This window comes from Triticum aestivum, chromosome 1B, assembly GCF_018294505.1.
Source record: "Triticum aestivum cultivar Chinese Spring chromosome 1B, IWGSC CS RefSeq v2.1, whole genome shotgun sequence".
Taxonomy (NCBI): Eukaryota; Viridiplantae; Streptophyta; class Magnoliopsida; order Poales; family Poaceae; genus Triticum; species Triticum aestivum.
The window spans coordinates 275070716-275083136 of record NC_057795.1 but is presented as its reverse complement, the minus strand read 5'-3'; the positions used below and the strand labels follow the sequence as shown (position 1 = coordinate 275083136).

Here is a 12421-nt window from a genome sequence, read left to right as displayed (position 1 = left end):
TAATTATTTTAATTATTTCAATTTTGGTCAAATCTGGTCAAACTGTGGTCAACTGTGGTCAAACTGTGGTCAAACAATGGTCAAACTAATTATTCAAGAAATATTAGTGTTACTAAATAATTATTGTTTTTTAAAACAATAGTTTCAAACTCAAACAGTGAAATGTGTCACTTCATGCTCAAGCAAAATTCCTGAAGGTTAATAGGATTGACATCTTATTATTGTCAGGAAAACAACAAGTGCAGACTTGGAGCGTGGGAGAATAGAACCCGGAAGTTAAGCGTGCTTGGGCTGGAGTAGTGAGAGGGATGGGTGACCGGTTGGGAAGTTAGATGATTTGGAATGATGAGGGGTGATAAAAGAATAAATTGAGAAGTGATGAGGGGTGGTGATTAGAGACTAGAGGTTAAAATAATTCAGAAATTTGAAAAAAAAAATTCAATTTTTTTTTTCAAAAACCTGTGGCGGCCTTTAGTCGCGGTTAGCCACAAGAACCGCGACTAAAGGTCCTCCGCCCACGTGGACGGGCCTTTAGTCGCGGTTTCTTAAGCAACCGCGACTAAAGGGGGGGGCCTTTAGTCGCGCCCGTCTGGTCGCGGTTGCGCAACCGCGACTAATGGCAGTTGCGAACCGCGACCAAAGGCCATTTTTCTACTAGTGGTAGTACTCCCTCCTTCCCGGGAATGTTCTAGGTCACCGATTTGACTAACTAAATAATGTGTTATATGTTATCAAAATTGTACCATTTGATCATATAAGAATGTAGTTTCTAAACATATTATTTATTACATATAATACATATTTAGCTAGTTAAACGGATGACCTTGAACTACGCGCATGTTGTTACAGCTGGCAAACCCCACTTTCTCTTCTCTCGCCGCTCGAACACATAAAGAAACGAACACAAGAGAATTTGGTGCTGCGCTCAACTGATTTGCAGCATTTTCTTCTCATCTTATTTGTAATGTGTTACAACTAACAGAACGACCTATTCTACCGGCCACGATCGAGCTCATCAGCCTTGCCATCGCACAACAACTCGCATGTCGCCACCAAGGCCGCCATGTCTGCCATGATCTCGCGACACCCCACGGGAGCGGACGCAGCGGCGTGCTAATTAACTACTGTAGACTAAGAGCAACTCCGGCCGATTTTGTAGCGTCGGCGTCCGAAAATTGGCTCAGTCGCGCCCCAGTGTCTCGTTTAGCGCCGCTTTGGGCCGAAATAACAGCCGGCGAACCCGAGTCGAACACAAGCCCCCGGGGGTCGAACCCGAGCCGAACACAAGCCCCCTGGGGTCGCCTGGGGGCGCCGGCCAAAGCGAAAAGGGGCGTGGGTCCGCTATGTCGGCAAGAGAAGGCCCTTTTCCCGTTGTTTCCCCTCGCTTTTCCCCCCTCCGTTTCCCTCCATTCCCCTTCCTCCCGCCATTCTCATCCCCCTCCCCTCCATCCGGCCGCCATGCCGCCGAAGAAGTATTGGCCCCCCGCGCCGCTACCGATGCCAACGCCACTGCCGCCACCTAGCCGAAGCAGAGGATCTTGCACGCTCCGGAAGAGAGAAAAAAAGACCATTTAAAAGAGCACTGGTGCGTACATACATACACTACATCCTAATTCGGATTTTTTTTTGAAACTATGATCGTTTTTATAGCAAATTCGAAAACTATATGACCTAAAGTGTTATTTATAAAACTATGACCCTGTCGGCCTCTTTTAGGCCGAAGACCAACTTTTCGGTCAACACTAGGCCGAAATAGGCTTTTCGGTCTCCTAATGGCCGAAGATGGGCGTAGCTGGGCCGAAGAGCTGTGTTCGGCTTTGCTCAGGCCGAAGACCTCTCTTCGGTCATCTTTTGGCCGAAGAGCTCATAAGCATACTGCAGCGCACAGTCCGGTGTACGGCACGGACGACCTGAACGTGTGCACCCACGTTAGCTGCACCGTGATTTGATGCCGATGCATGTGTTTAGTACGTGGGCAGCTCGCCGGCTGGCTGGTTATGTGCATGTATTCGTATACATACGCATGCTTGCCGGCTGGACTATATCGGGTACGTATATTATACTGGTATTTCAGCCATAACTTCTCGGCCAATACATGTGCGCACGTTGGCGGCATGCGTGTGTGCTAGTACATATGCACCAAGTCCTGATGCATGCATTAGCCACGCATGAACCACATGCAATGCCGATCAGCCCTTCGATGCATCAGTCTAGCATCATATGTACGCTACGCATGCAGCAATCGCCGGCCAGGCGCTCTTCGGCCAGAGCAAAGCCGAAAACAGCTCTTCGGCCCAGCTGCGCCTGTCTTCGGACATTAGAAGACCGAAGAGTCTACTTCGGCCTAGTGCTGACCGAAAAGTTGGTCTTCGGCCTAAAAGAGGCTGATGGGGTCATAGTTTTGCAAATAACATATTAGGTCATATAGTTTTCGAATTTGCTATAAAGAATGTCATAGTTTCAAAAAAAATCCTCCTAATTCGTATACGTAAGTGTGAAAGCCAATTATCTTACCTCTGTATATCTGCTGCGCCGGCGACGGATCCTATTTTTTCAGTTTCGTCAGAATAAACTTTCATGCGCTGAGAGCATGTTCTCGTGCATGCCCGTAGCTATCGTAGTATGTGGATTCAAACAATGAGCTGGTGACCTCCTTTAGAAAAAAACAACGAGCCGTCCATAAAGGATAGAGCTATATATCACGCGTGTGGAGCTTCTCTTCTTTGCACAAAGATTAAAGAAGGGTGCCAATGTTCAGAACCAACTAAGTACGTACTCCATTAGTTGCATCCCTTGAAAATAAATAAGAATCTGAAACAACCGCCGTGGAAAAGATTAGTTAGAGCAAATACTTAAAACAGAGAAAATAAATATATGTCTTCCATTAGGAAAGCTTGAAGCACGTCCATCTAGTATATAGTAGTAGGAGTACCCGATTGAACGTTGGCAGAAATTCAAAGGTAGGAGCAGTTGTCACAGTAGTCTCAGCAGGAGAAACCAAAATACTCTCAGCATGTGATCATGAGGAAATCGCCTTGAACTAATTATAGCTTGACGCGTTTACCCCCCTACTTGGCTAGTATTTAGAAAGAAAAAAAAAAGCCTGCTGGTGGTGACAACAGCTGCAGGTTCGGCTCAATCGACGGGAAGCCATCTCCACCTCCAATCGTTGCGAGAAATTTCTAGGAAGGTCCATACCTTCCTTATAAGTGTAAGCATGCAGACCTCCACATGACCCTACCGTCATTTATTTCCTTTCTCGGCAATGAAAGTGACCTCCATTTTTGTATCTTTTATACTCCACTTAATTCCGGTTGACAGTGGTTTTGCCCCGATCAATTTGGGCCGTTGCTTCCAGTAGACATCGCCTACTAGCTAGAACGATACTACTCGTTTGGTCGTCATGCGTGTCTGCCATGATAAAAGCAAGCCCAGCAGGTACATATGGGATCTTTCTTCACAGTGCACAGAGCTTTTGCGATCAGTCGGGCTATCACGGTTCACATCACATGATTCTGCGTGGCCACTTCGCTGCCAACTACTGTATTATTTGCACTTGCGCTGATAGTATTACCTAGACGACCCGAGGCTCGGGGCACCGGTCGATTAGTCATGTGGAGAGTCAAATCTAGCAAGCGCTGCCTACCTCAGGCCTATGAGACCAAAGGTTCGCTTGTGTTCTATGCACAGCTACACGCGACCGTAGTGCAAGCTAGACACGTAGAACATAATTTGTTTGCTGCCAAAAATTAACATGCCAATGCTAGGCATTGTATCAAATATTGACAACTAGTTGGTTATCTACGAATTGTTTTGCCTAACTCACATAAAGTTGCCAATAGCTGGTAAGTCCTGATATTGCCAACATTTGACAAGCTAAATATTGGTAGCAAATCAATTACGCTCGTACATAGCCATGATGGCCAAGGCCTAGCCAGCCTCACGCGCGCCTAGAGTTACTCGAAAAATAGCGAGTGCTAGCTAGGGTGGCGTACGGTGCTCTCTGAATCATGGAAACCTAACTAAAAGGTCGCCTAATGCTTTACCGAAAATCAATTAGCTTGATATAGGATTTGCTAGACTTAATCTTGACATGTACTCCCTCCGTCCCAAAATAAGTGTCTCAATTTTCTACTAGCTCTAGTATAAATTTGTACTAAGCTCAAGACACTTATTTTGGGACGGAGGGAGTACGTGCATGTGTGCACCTGTGCTTCGGTCAAGTCGCTGTTAGTTACGAAAAAGGGTTTCCCCCCGCTTTATATTATAAATCAAACCGCCAAGCATCCAACATCAACGGGTAACAGAGTGCAGAGTGCAAAGTACAAAAAGTAAAAAACGGATGTCCGGCTGGGGGCACAGCCAAAACAAGCCCCAACTACAAGAAATGAAGCTCTAGTCCGGATCCGATGGCGGTGGTGGAGATGGCGGAGATATCGCGGCGGCCGAAGAATGAAGAGCAGTGATGATGGAGTTGATGTAGTCACGATCCCGCCGCTTGCTAAGCGGTCTCCAAAGCTATAGGAAGCCACACATTTTAAAGACGGCGTCAGTGACACGGCAAAGAATGACGTGCTCGATCACTAATTTATTGTGACAATTCCATAGGGTCCACGCGAGGGTGCCTACTGCGACCCAAAGGGACGGCCTACGGATAGGTTGGGCATATAAAACCTCCCTAAATAGGTCAGGGAGGTTATCATGGCACCAAGAGCCACCTACAATGTCCCGGAAGAAACTCCATAGGAATCGCGCCACCGGGCATCGGAAGAAGATATGGTTAGTCTTCAGGGATGTCACAAAGTGGGCATTGGCCATCACCCGAGCCATGTCGCTTCTGGACCTCCGTGCCCGAGGGCAAACGACCACGAACCCATTGCCACATTAAGATGCGAATTTTCAGAGGCAACTTGATTGCCCAAAGAACCGTAAGTTCATTGAGCCCCGGAGTCGGCAGAATAGCCTGGTAAAGGGACTTGGTCGAAAAGGAGCCACTCGACTCAAGGTGCCATGTCACAGCGTCACGCTCGAACGAGGGGTTGTGTAGAGCGATGCATTCCAAAAGCTCATCCTACTGCGCACGCTTCAGACCCCCAAAGGTGCGACGAAAAGAGATGATGCGAAGGTCCTGGAGAGCCGCTCCCACCAAGAGCATCAGGTGAGAGCAGATCGAGAATAACGCGTAGAACCTCTACGCGAACGGTCTGTTTCCCGACCACTGGTCCAGCCATAATAGAGCAGTATATCCCAAGCCCACAGCAATTGTTGTGCCGATCCGAAGGACCGGTAGCAGCTGGATAATAGACTGCCAAAACTGGGAGCCCCCAATCCTAGGGGCAAAGGCGAGTTGCTGTCCACGCAAATAATTTGCCCGGATGATATCCAACCACAGCTCGCCGGCACCGGTCTCAATGCGCCAAAGCCATTTGGCGAGAAGGGCGATATTCATGCGCTTCGAGGAGATCACACCAAGTCCACCTTGGTCCTTGGGTTTCACTACAAGAAATATGTCAACTTGTGACCTTGACTATTGGTCACTGAAAGGTCATCGTTTTTCATTTGCGACCTTTTTGTGACCAAAAACAGAAGGTCAAAAGCTGGCAGTCGTAAACTGAAATTAACGACCTTCTCAGTGAGAAGGTCATAGACGTTTACGACCAAAATATGCCTATTGTTTTGTTTTGTTCACTAGTTGTCTGCCCAGGCCACGTCGGATCCGACATGGCAAGCTGACATGGCAATATTACGACCAATTGAAAAGGTCAAAAACTAGATTCAGCCCGGTCCAATTCGATGTCTATATGGACCGAGCCCAACAATTCAGCCCATTTAGTATATTTATTTCTGTTAATTTTTGTCAGCTACATGGGCCAAGCCCAACTAGTCAGCCCGTCAATTTTTATGCACATTTGGCCTTTCAAGAGTATAGGTACAATTTTTTGCAGCCCATTTCTGGTTTACATTCAGCCTTTTTATACATTCAAATAATAATTCAATCCAGGAGTTGGTCCAATACTCTTTTCAGCCCATTCGCATATTCATACAAATGATCCTCCTTTTCAAGAAATTTTGCAAATAATTTCATATTTCAGCACTAAATATGTTTACATCACCGGCCATAAAGCCCTTCAAAATAGTATCACTTGTTCCTATACAAAACTATCAAATGATACATACAACAAAACAAAATACAGGAAATTTAGTTCAACAAAAATAAGCTTTCTTCCTCTTCCATCTTCCAGGACACACAACACCTGTGAAAATAAAGATGCCACAACAAAAATGAAAGGATCAGGCATTAGAAGCATATTGAATACAAGGGAAAGAATCAAACAAAGAAATAAAAGGCACGCACTGTGAAAATTTTGACAACACGATTATTTTTTATATTACAATAACAAACAGAATTGTAATCTGATTGCATAAGACATATGGCATTAAGCAAAACTAGCCAATCCCATACAGCATCAATCAAACCTCTCATTTCACTAAGAGATCATAGGGGATACTATGTCGTCGACAAACTAGAACGCTATGAACATGAGATAGAAACTAAAGAGTCTAGTGTGAAGAGGAGCACACACAATGCGAGTGTCTAGAAACCGTCCTAGAGTAGAACATCGATAATAACATGGGAAAACTGTGTGTATTAGCAATTGTTGGCAATTAATAATAAGAGTGAGCTTGATCACGTGCAGGCTGATAAAATACGATTCAGTAGCAAAACATAACAATCTTAGCTAATGAGAACCAAACATGATAAAGGATCCACCAAACATGATATGAGAACCATCAAGCAAGCACATATGAGCACCAAACATGATATGAGAACCTTAGCTAATAGGTGACCATCAAGCGAGTACATATCATACAGGATCAACCAAACACGATATGACAACCAAAGCCTCGACATTCAGGAGGTCACAAGGCCATCCTACCTAGTTTGGTTTCAGGACCAGAATAGAAACTAGCAGGCTACAACGGAGAAGACAAAACTTGAAAAAAAAACCTCACAGACGAGAGAGAGGAATTGACCTTGCACGCGGAGTCGAGGTGGTAGTGGTGGATGAGCTCATCGTCGAGGTACATGCCCATGTCCTCGTTCATGAAGGGAACCTGTTGCATCCAAATCGAAGAAACAAATAAATGAATGGAAGGAACTGCATCAACCAAACATAAAAGAGAGTTCAGTTTCCAGCAATCACAATATTGTCTTGTCGGGCTGCAAAGCAAGTACTCCCTCCATCCACGCGACTAGTCGACGAGCTGCACTGCCAGATGTCGACTCAACCTCTCGACTAGTAGAGACTAGTCGATCAGCCAGGCACAACTCGTCAAGAGTCGCTACCCCAGAACGACTCAACAACACGAAAACATTGCCTCCGTCCCAAAATTCTTGTCTTAGATTTGTCTAGATACGGATGTATAGACACATTTTAGTGTTAGATACATCCGTATCTAGATAAATCTAAGAAGGGATGAAGGTAATATACGATCACAACAGTCTAGTCTACTGCTATGTACATATGCACATACACAAAACTTGAAACGGCAACACAGCCATTGACACAACAAGATGGCCTTGGGTAAAAGGGGACAAGAAGGACACAACTCTACACAAAATCATAAAGTAGTAAACAAACAGTCATCATGTCCTAACAAACGGTAATACTTTCATGTTCCATATATATGTATCTCATCTTAAAACTGTACCTCAGCCACACAAATCTGTACGTGCGACTACATTTGAGCATGTCTTGGAGTGACTATAATTATGGCTTGATATTACTCAACATACATGTCAACAGAAAGAGGAGAACATCACAACACATTGTCATTTTCGAAAAGCACATTAAATAAAAGCCTTTTGACTATTTTATTGTTTGCTTGTCACTAAATTGAAAATATTTTTGAGTGTACAGCAGAATGCAACCAAGGAAGCAAAACATTTAAAAGGACCTGCTTTTCATGTACCAAGACCACTACAGAGCAAAAGAGGGTCAAAGCGAGCTAGAACGGGTGGCCCCCTGCAAGAAAATAATTGCCCAATTACGAGACAATAAACCTACACAGGGGCTTTCCTGCAGCACACCATGTAACAGAAACAATTCTGATATTTCATATCATCCATGTCATAATTAGAAAAATGAGAAAATATAGTTCCACATAAGCAAGCAAATATAAAACGAAAACTAGTTGACTATGTGTACAAAATATAGTTCCACACTATCAGAATTACAAGGACTCAAAGTGCCAAGTTAATGTAAGTGTCTTGTTTGTTTGGATCTAGCTCACCATGGTCATTAATTAATCGGATAGATATTGATTCAAAACACACAAACCTGGGCACATATATCAACGTAAGAATAACAGTGTCAGAGACAAGCATTCTTTTACAACATAACTAATCAGATACACCAGATATATGTTTTGCAACAAACTAAAAAACAAAACAAGGCATGCATTAATCAGATAGATATTGATTCAAAAATTCCAGACTCCAGAACATAACTAACAAGTTCAAATAAAAAGGGTTTAGGGGTTTAGGGTACGTTGCAAGAAAAAACATGCTTCCACCTTGTTTCAACAGACCTTTTAAATTGTTTTCTTATCCACGGCATCATCAGTCTTAACCAAACCAGAGCAAGTAAAGGATCTTGTGTTCAGAGCATACACTACACTGGCAGCAGCACAAGCTTATGTTCAGAGCATACAGTACAACTGATCTTACTTAACAGGTGGTTGTTCTAATCACCTACAACCTGCCTCAAGCCCTCAACTCGATACAGTCAATCTACACAGACAATCGACAGCTAAAGAACAATGCAGCATTCTGGTGAAGCATCAAGCATGCCTAGATGGTGACTCCCATGAACAGAGAACCCTACCACTTGGGGACTTAAACGAGGAGTAGCCAAGGTTCCTGCTTGTGTTGCCATTGCTGAAAGAAAAGTATACACTAATGCTTAAACAAGATAAACAGTACATGGATACAAAAAGGGTAGCAGGATTAAAAGAATGATTTAGAGAATGGACGACTGGTCCACATAAAAGTCAGAACATCAATCAAACAATCGACAATTTTCTTCGACAATGCGAACTGCAAATCCAAATGCAGATTCTAGAAAGTATGCACCCCAAGCATCTGTCCAAAATAAGAACAAAAACAAAAAGGAGGGCTGGCAGACTCAATCTACTCTAAACACTACAACAGAAGGTCTGTCGGCATGAACGACGAGAATAGCATGTAAACCAGAACTTGATGTCATTTTATAGCTAGTTGTTTTAGCCTGTCGACTGGCTAGTTAGATAAATTTGGCTTTCATCGCACTATAAGCCTCCAAGGTCCAACAGTTAGTAGATAAGCCTCTATAGATGGATACCTTTGGCTGTCATTTAATACATTGAGGACCACAGACAGATAAACCAACTAAATTCAGAAACAAATGTGAGTTATCGACCCTTCAGACTAGCATACTTATGTCAGTTTATCCTTCCGTAGCTTAATGTCCTAAGAAACAGCATGCAGGCTATCCACATCGACTGTCCAGCACACAATAGAAACAACTAGTGGTGCAGCAATTCCTCCAACAAGAAACTAGAATTATTAGCTGCAAAATTATTTCATTCCTCATGGCCATACAAGCAGTAATCTACATGCTACAGAGTGTGGCTCAGTCACGGGATCTAGGCAGAGGAGGGAGGCAGAGGTAAAGTGCTCACCGAAGAGGTTACTGGCGATGCAGCGGTCGCATTGCAGGTCGGCCACCACCGTCACGTAGTAGAGGTGGTCGCGGCAGGATGCACGACCTCTTGGGAGACCCGGCGGAAGAGGGGGCGGCAGGGTTGACGACGCCCGTTCTAACCACCGTAGGAGAGCTTGGCTTGACCACCGTGAGAGAAGCATCCAGCGGTCCTGATGCCCAGTGTGGCAAGATCTGGCGGCACATTTACGAAATCTGGTCAAGAAGTGGAGCCTGGTGGCATCTTGAAACGCAGATCTGAGCAAGCGTGGTGGCATCCTGGTCTGGGCAGTGGTAAGATGAGATGCGAGAGGGGAGAAGGGGATACCTAGAATACCCGCTTGTTGATGACGGCGATGTTGAATCCCCACCACTGGAGGATGGTGTCAGATGGCGAGCACAGCGCTCATGGTACCCAGCCCGCTGCCGCCGCCGACGACGGCCGCCTCGATCCAAATCCGCCTGCGTGGGGAGCTAGCGGACGAGTGGTGCGGCGATGGGAGGGGAAGCCGAGACCTTGTGTGTTGGAAGCGGGTGTTTGGCCCCTCGCTTCCCCCCACCGCGGGCTCCATCAGGTGGGAGACAGAGGGAGACGAAGGCGGGGCGACGAGGTGCCCCGATCTAGATCGAGGAGAGGGAGGACGCACGCTGGATCTTGCCAGAGGGGAGGGGAGGGAGGAAGGAGCAGAGCATGGGGATCTTGGAGCGCGCTGGATCTTGCCGGAGGGGAGGGGGGAGGGAGGAGAGCGAGGGAGGGGTGGGTGGCGGCGAGGGGAGGGGAGGTGGGAGGGATCAGGGAGCGCTAGGGTTCGCGGGGGACGAGGGAGGAGTGCGGGCTGTGGCCTGTGGGTTGTTAGGGCTAGGTGGGGTGAGAAGGTGAGGATGGAGCGCTGCCGTTGGATCCGGGTGGATCGGACGGTGCTCGATCCATGATCCGCATGACATGCCTCTGAACCAATCAAAACAGACTACATGTGTGTGACGTCCATGACCATCTAAGTAGGTCGTAACCGGCTGAAAATAAAGTGCAGATCTCTTTGGCAAAGAGAACCGACTCTTTTGGCGCCGTCTTTCGGTGGTTCCCCTCCGCCGGTGACTTCTTGGTCGTCGACGGTGAGGAGGGTCGTTGGATCCCGCGTGTGTGGATCATTTTAGCTTTAGGTTTTAGGGTCCTAGTAGCTTAGGTTTTTGGATCATTCGATGTCTCGACTTCGGGGGCGGGGGCGGCAATACTGAATAAAGAAGCTATGGATTTTTATCCGGCAAGGCCGCCAACAAGGACCTCGGCACGTAGAAGAGCAGGGCATCGAGGAGGTGGTCCCCAGCGAGGAGTTTGTCGTCGTCACCTTCTCGGTGACCAAAGACCCGTAGTCATACTCGCCGTTTTGACAACATTTTGAAAGAAATTCAAAAAAACAAAAAAAAACTTTTGCATTGTGGCATTATATCTGACCTAGTTTACAGTAAAAATAATAAACTTTGACTACAGTAAATGTCTTAAAAAGTGTTCTCAGAACCGAGTTATCATGTATGAAGATCAATGGCTTTTAAGCCAAATGATCAATCTTATGGCCACAATCATGGCATGGTTTGTTCAAATGATCTCATATCATGCACAAGGGTGCATCTTGAAATGGCAAACAATGTTGCCTAAGGAAGTTTTCATTTTATTTGGACGAAAAAATCATTTTCTATTTTTTCGAGTGCCCAAAATGAGTTTTTTGTGAAGGACATATCGTATATTTGTTACAGAATTGGACCAAATCATTTTTTAAAAATATTAGGCCATATTTAATGTACAATTGACCAAATGGTTAGGAGTCGAAAGTTTTTATCCACCTCTCGTGAAAAAGACAAATTTTCGTCGATTCAGCTGGAAGCGGGTCAAATTTGAACTGTGACTGCCTCATGGTTTGCTATTTATTTTTCCCAAAAACCATTTCTAGGTACAAAAGTATCTATTTAATCAGAGAAACACCAATAGTTTTCCAAGATTCAACCACTAGCTAGGAACGGTCATGCCCGCCGTTTTGATCGCATTTTGAAATGGGCGTGAATAATTCAAAAAAATCGAAAAATTGGAAAACCTTCACATCGTGTCATTATATGTGGCCAAGTTACCATGAAAAAAAATAAACTTGTAATACGGTAATTATTTAAAAAAAGTGTTCTAAAAAATGAGCTATCATGTGTGAAGATTCATCGCTTTCAAGCCAAATGATCGATCTTATGGCCACATTCATGACATAGTTTGTTCAAATGATCTCATATCGTGCACAAGGGTGCATCATGGAATGGCAAAGAATGTTGCCTAAGAAAGTTTTCATTTTCTTTGGACGAAAAAATCATTTTCTATTTTTCGAGTGCCCAAAATTAGTTTTTTTGTGAAGGACCTACAATATATTTATTGCAAAACTGGACCAAATCATTTTTCTAAAATACTAGACCATATTTAATGCACAATTGACGAAATGGTTGGGTGTAAAAAGTTTTGATCCACCTCTTGTGAAAAAGACAAATTTCTGCTGTTTCAGCTAGAAGCAGGTCAAATTTGAACTGCGGCTGCCTCATAGTTTGCTATTTATTTTTTTCTAAAAATCATTTCTAGGTACAAAATTATCTATTTAATCAGAGAAACACCAAAAAAAATTCAAGATTCAACCACTAGCTTGGAACGG

At 44.7% G+C, this 12421-nt stretch overlaps 1 protein-coding gene across 4 annotated transcripts; it reads right to left on the bottom strand.

Moving 5' to 3' along the window:
• Window positions 1–6013: 6013 nt before the first annotated feature.
• Window positions 6014–10549, bottom strand: LOC123119291 (uncharacterized). 4 transcript variants are annotated; one of them, XR_006458591.1, is made up of 5 exons: window positions 10072–10549; window positions 9724–9938; window positions 7206–8941; window positions 7036–7116; window positions 6014–6254 (listed from the first exon to the last, which is right to left on the bottom strand). XR_006458591.1 is itself a non-coding variant. In XM_044539041.1 (5 exons), exons 2-5 carry the CDS (start codon window positions 9905–9907, stop codon window positions 6150–6152), a joined length of 423 nt encoding a protein of 140 aa, XP_044394976.1. In that variant the 5' UTR covers window positions 9908–9938; window positions 10072–10541; the 3' UTR covers window positions 6014–6149. The 4 variants fall into 4 exon arrangements, 1 of the variants encoding a protein (XP_044394976.1); XR_006458596.1 differs by having other exon boundaries at window positions 7036–8027; window positions 8889–8941; window positions 10072–10548; XM_044539041.1 differs by having other exon boundaries at window positions 8889–8941; window positions 10072–10541.
• Between the last annotated feature and the right edge of the window lie 1872 nt (window positions 10550–12421).

Excerpts from the sequence above, each read along its gene's own strand:
- LOC123119291 (XM_044539041.1), bottom strand. The coding sequence starts at position 9,907 with ATGCTTCTCTCACGGTGGTCAAGCCAAGCTCTCCTACGGTGGTTAGAA. Across the intron at positions 8,942-9,723 it reads CATCGCCAGTAACCTCTTCG|CAATGGCAACACAAGCAGGA; the intron begins GTGAGCACTTTA and ends CTTTTCTTTCAG. Across the intron at positions 6,255-7,035 it reads ACCTCGACTCCGCGTGCAAG|GTGTTGTGTGTCCTGGAAGA; the intron begins GTCAATTCCTCT and ends TTATTTTCACAG.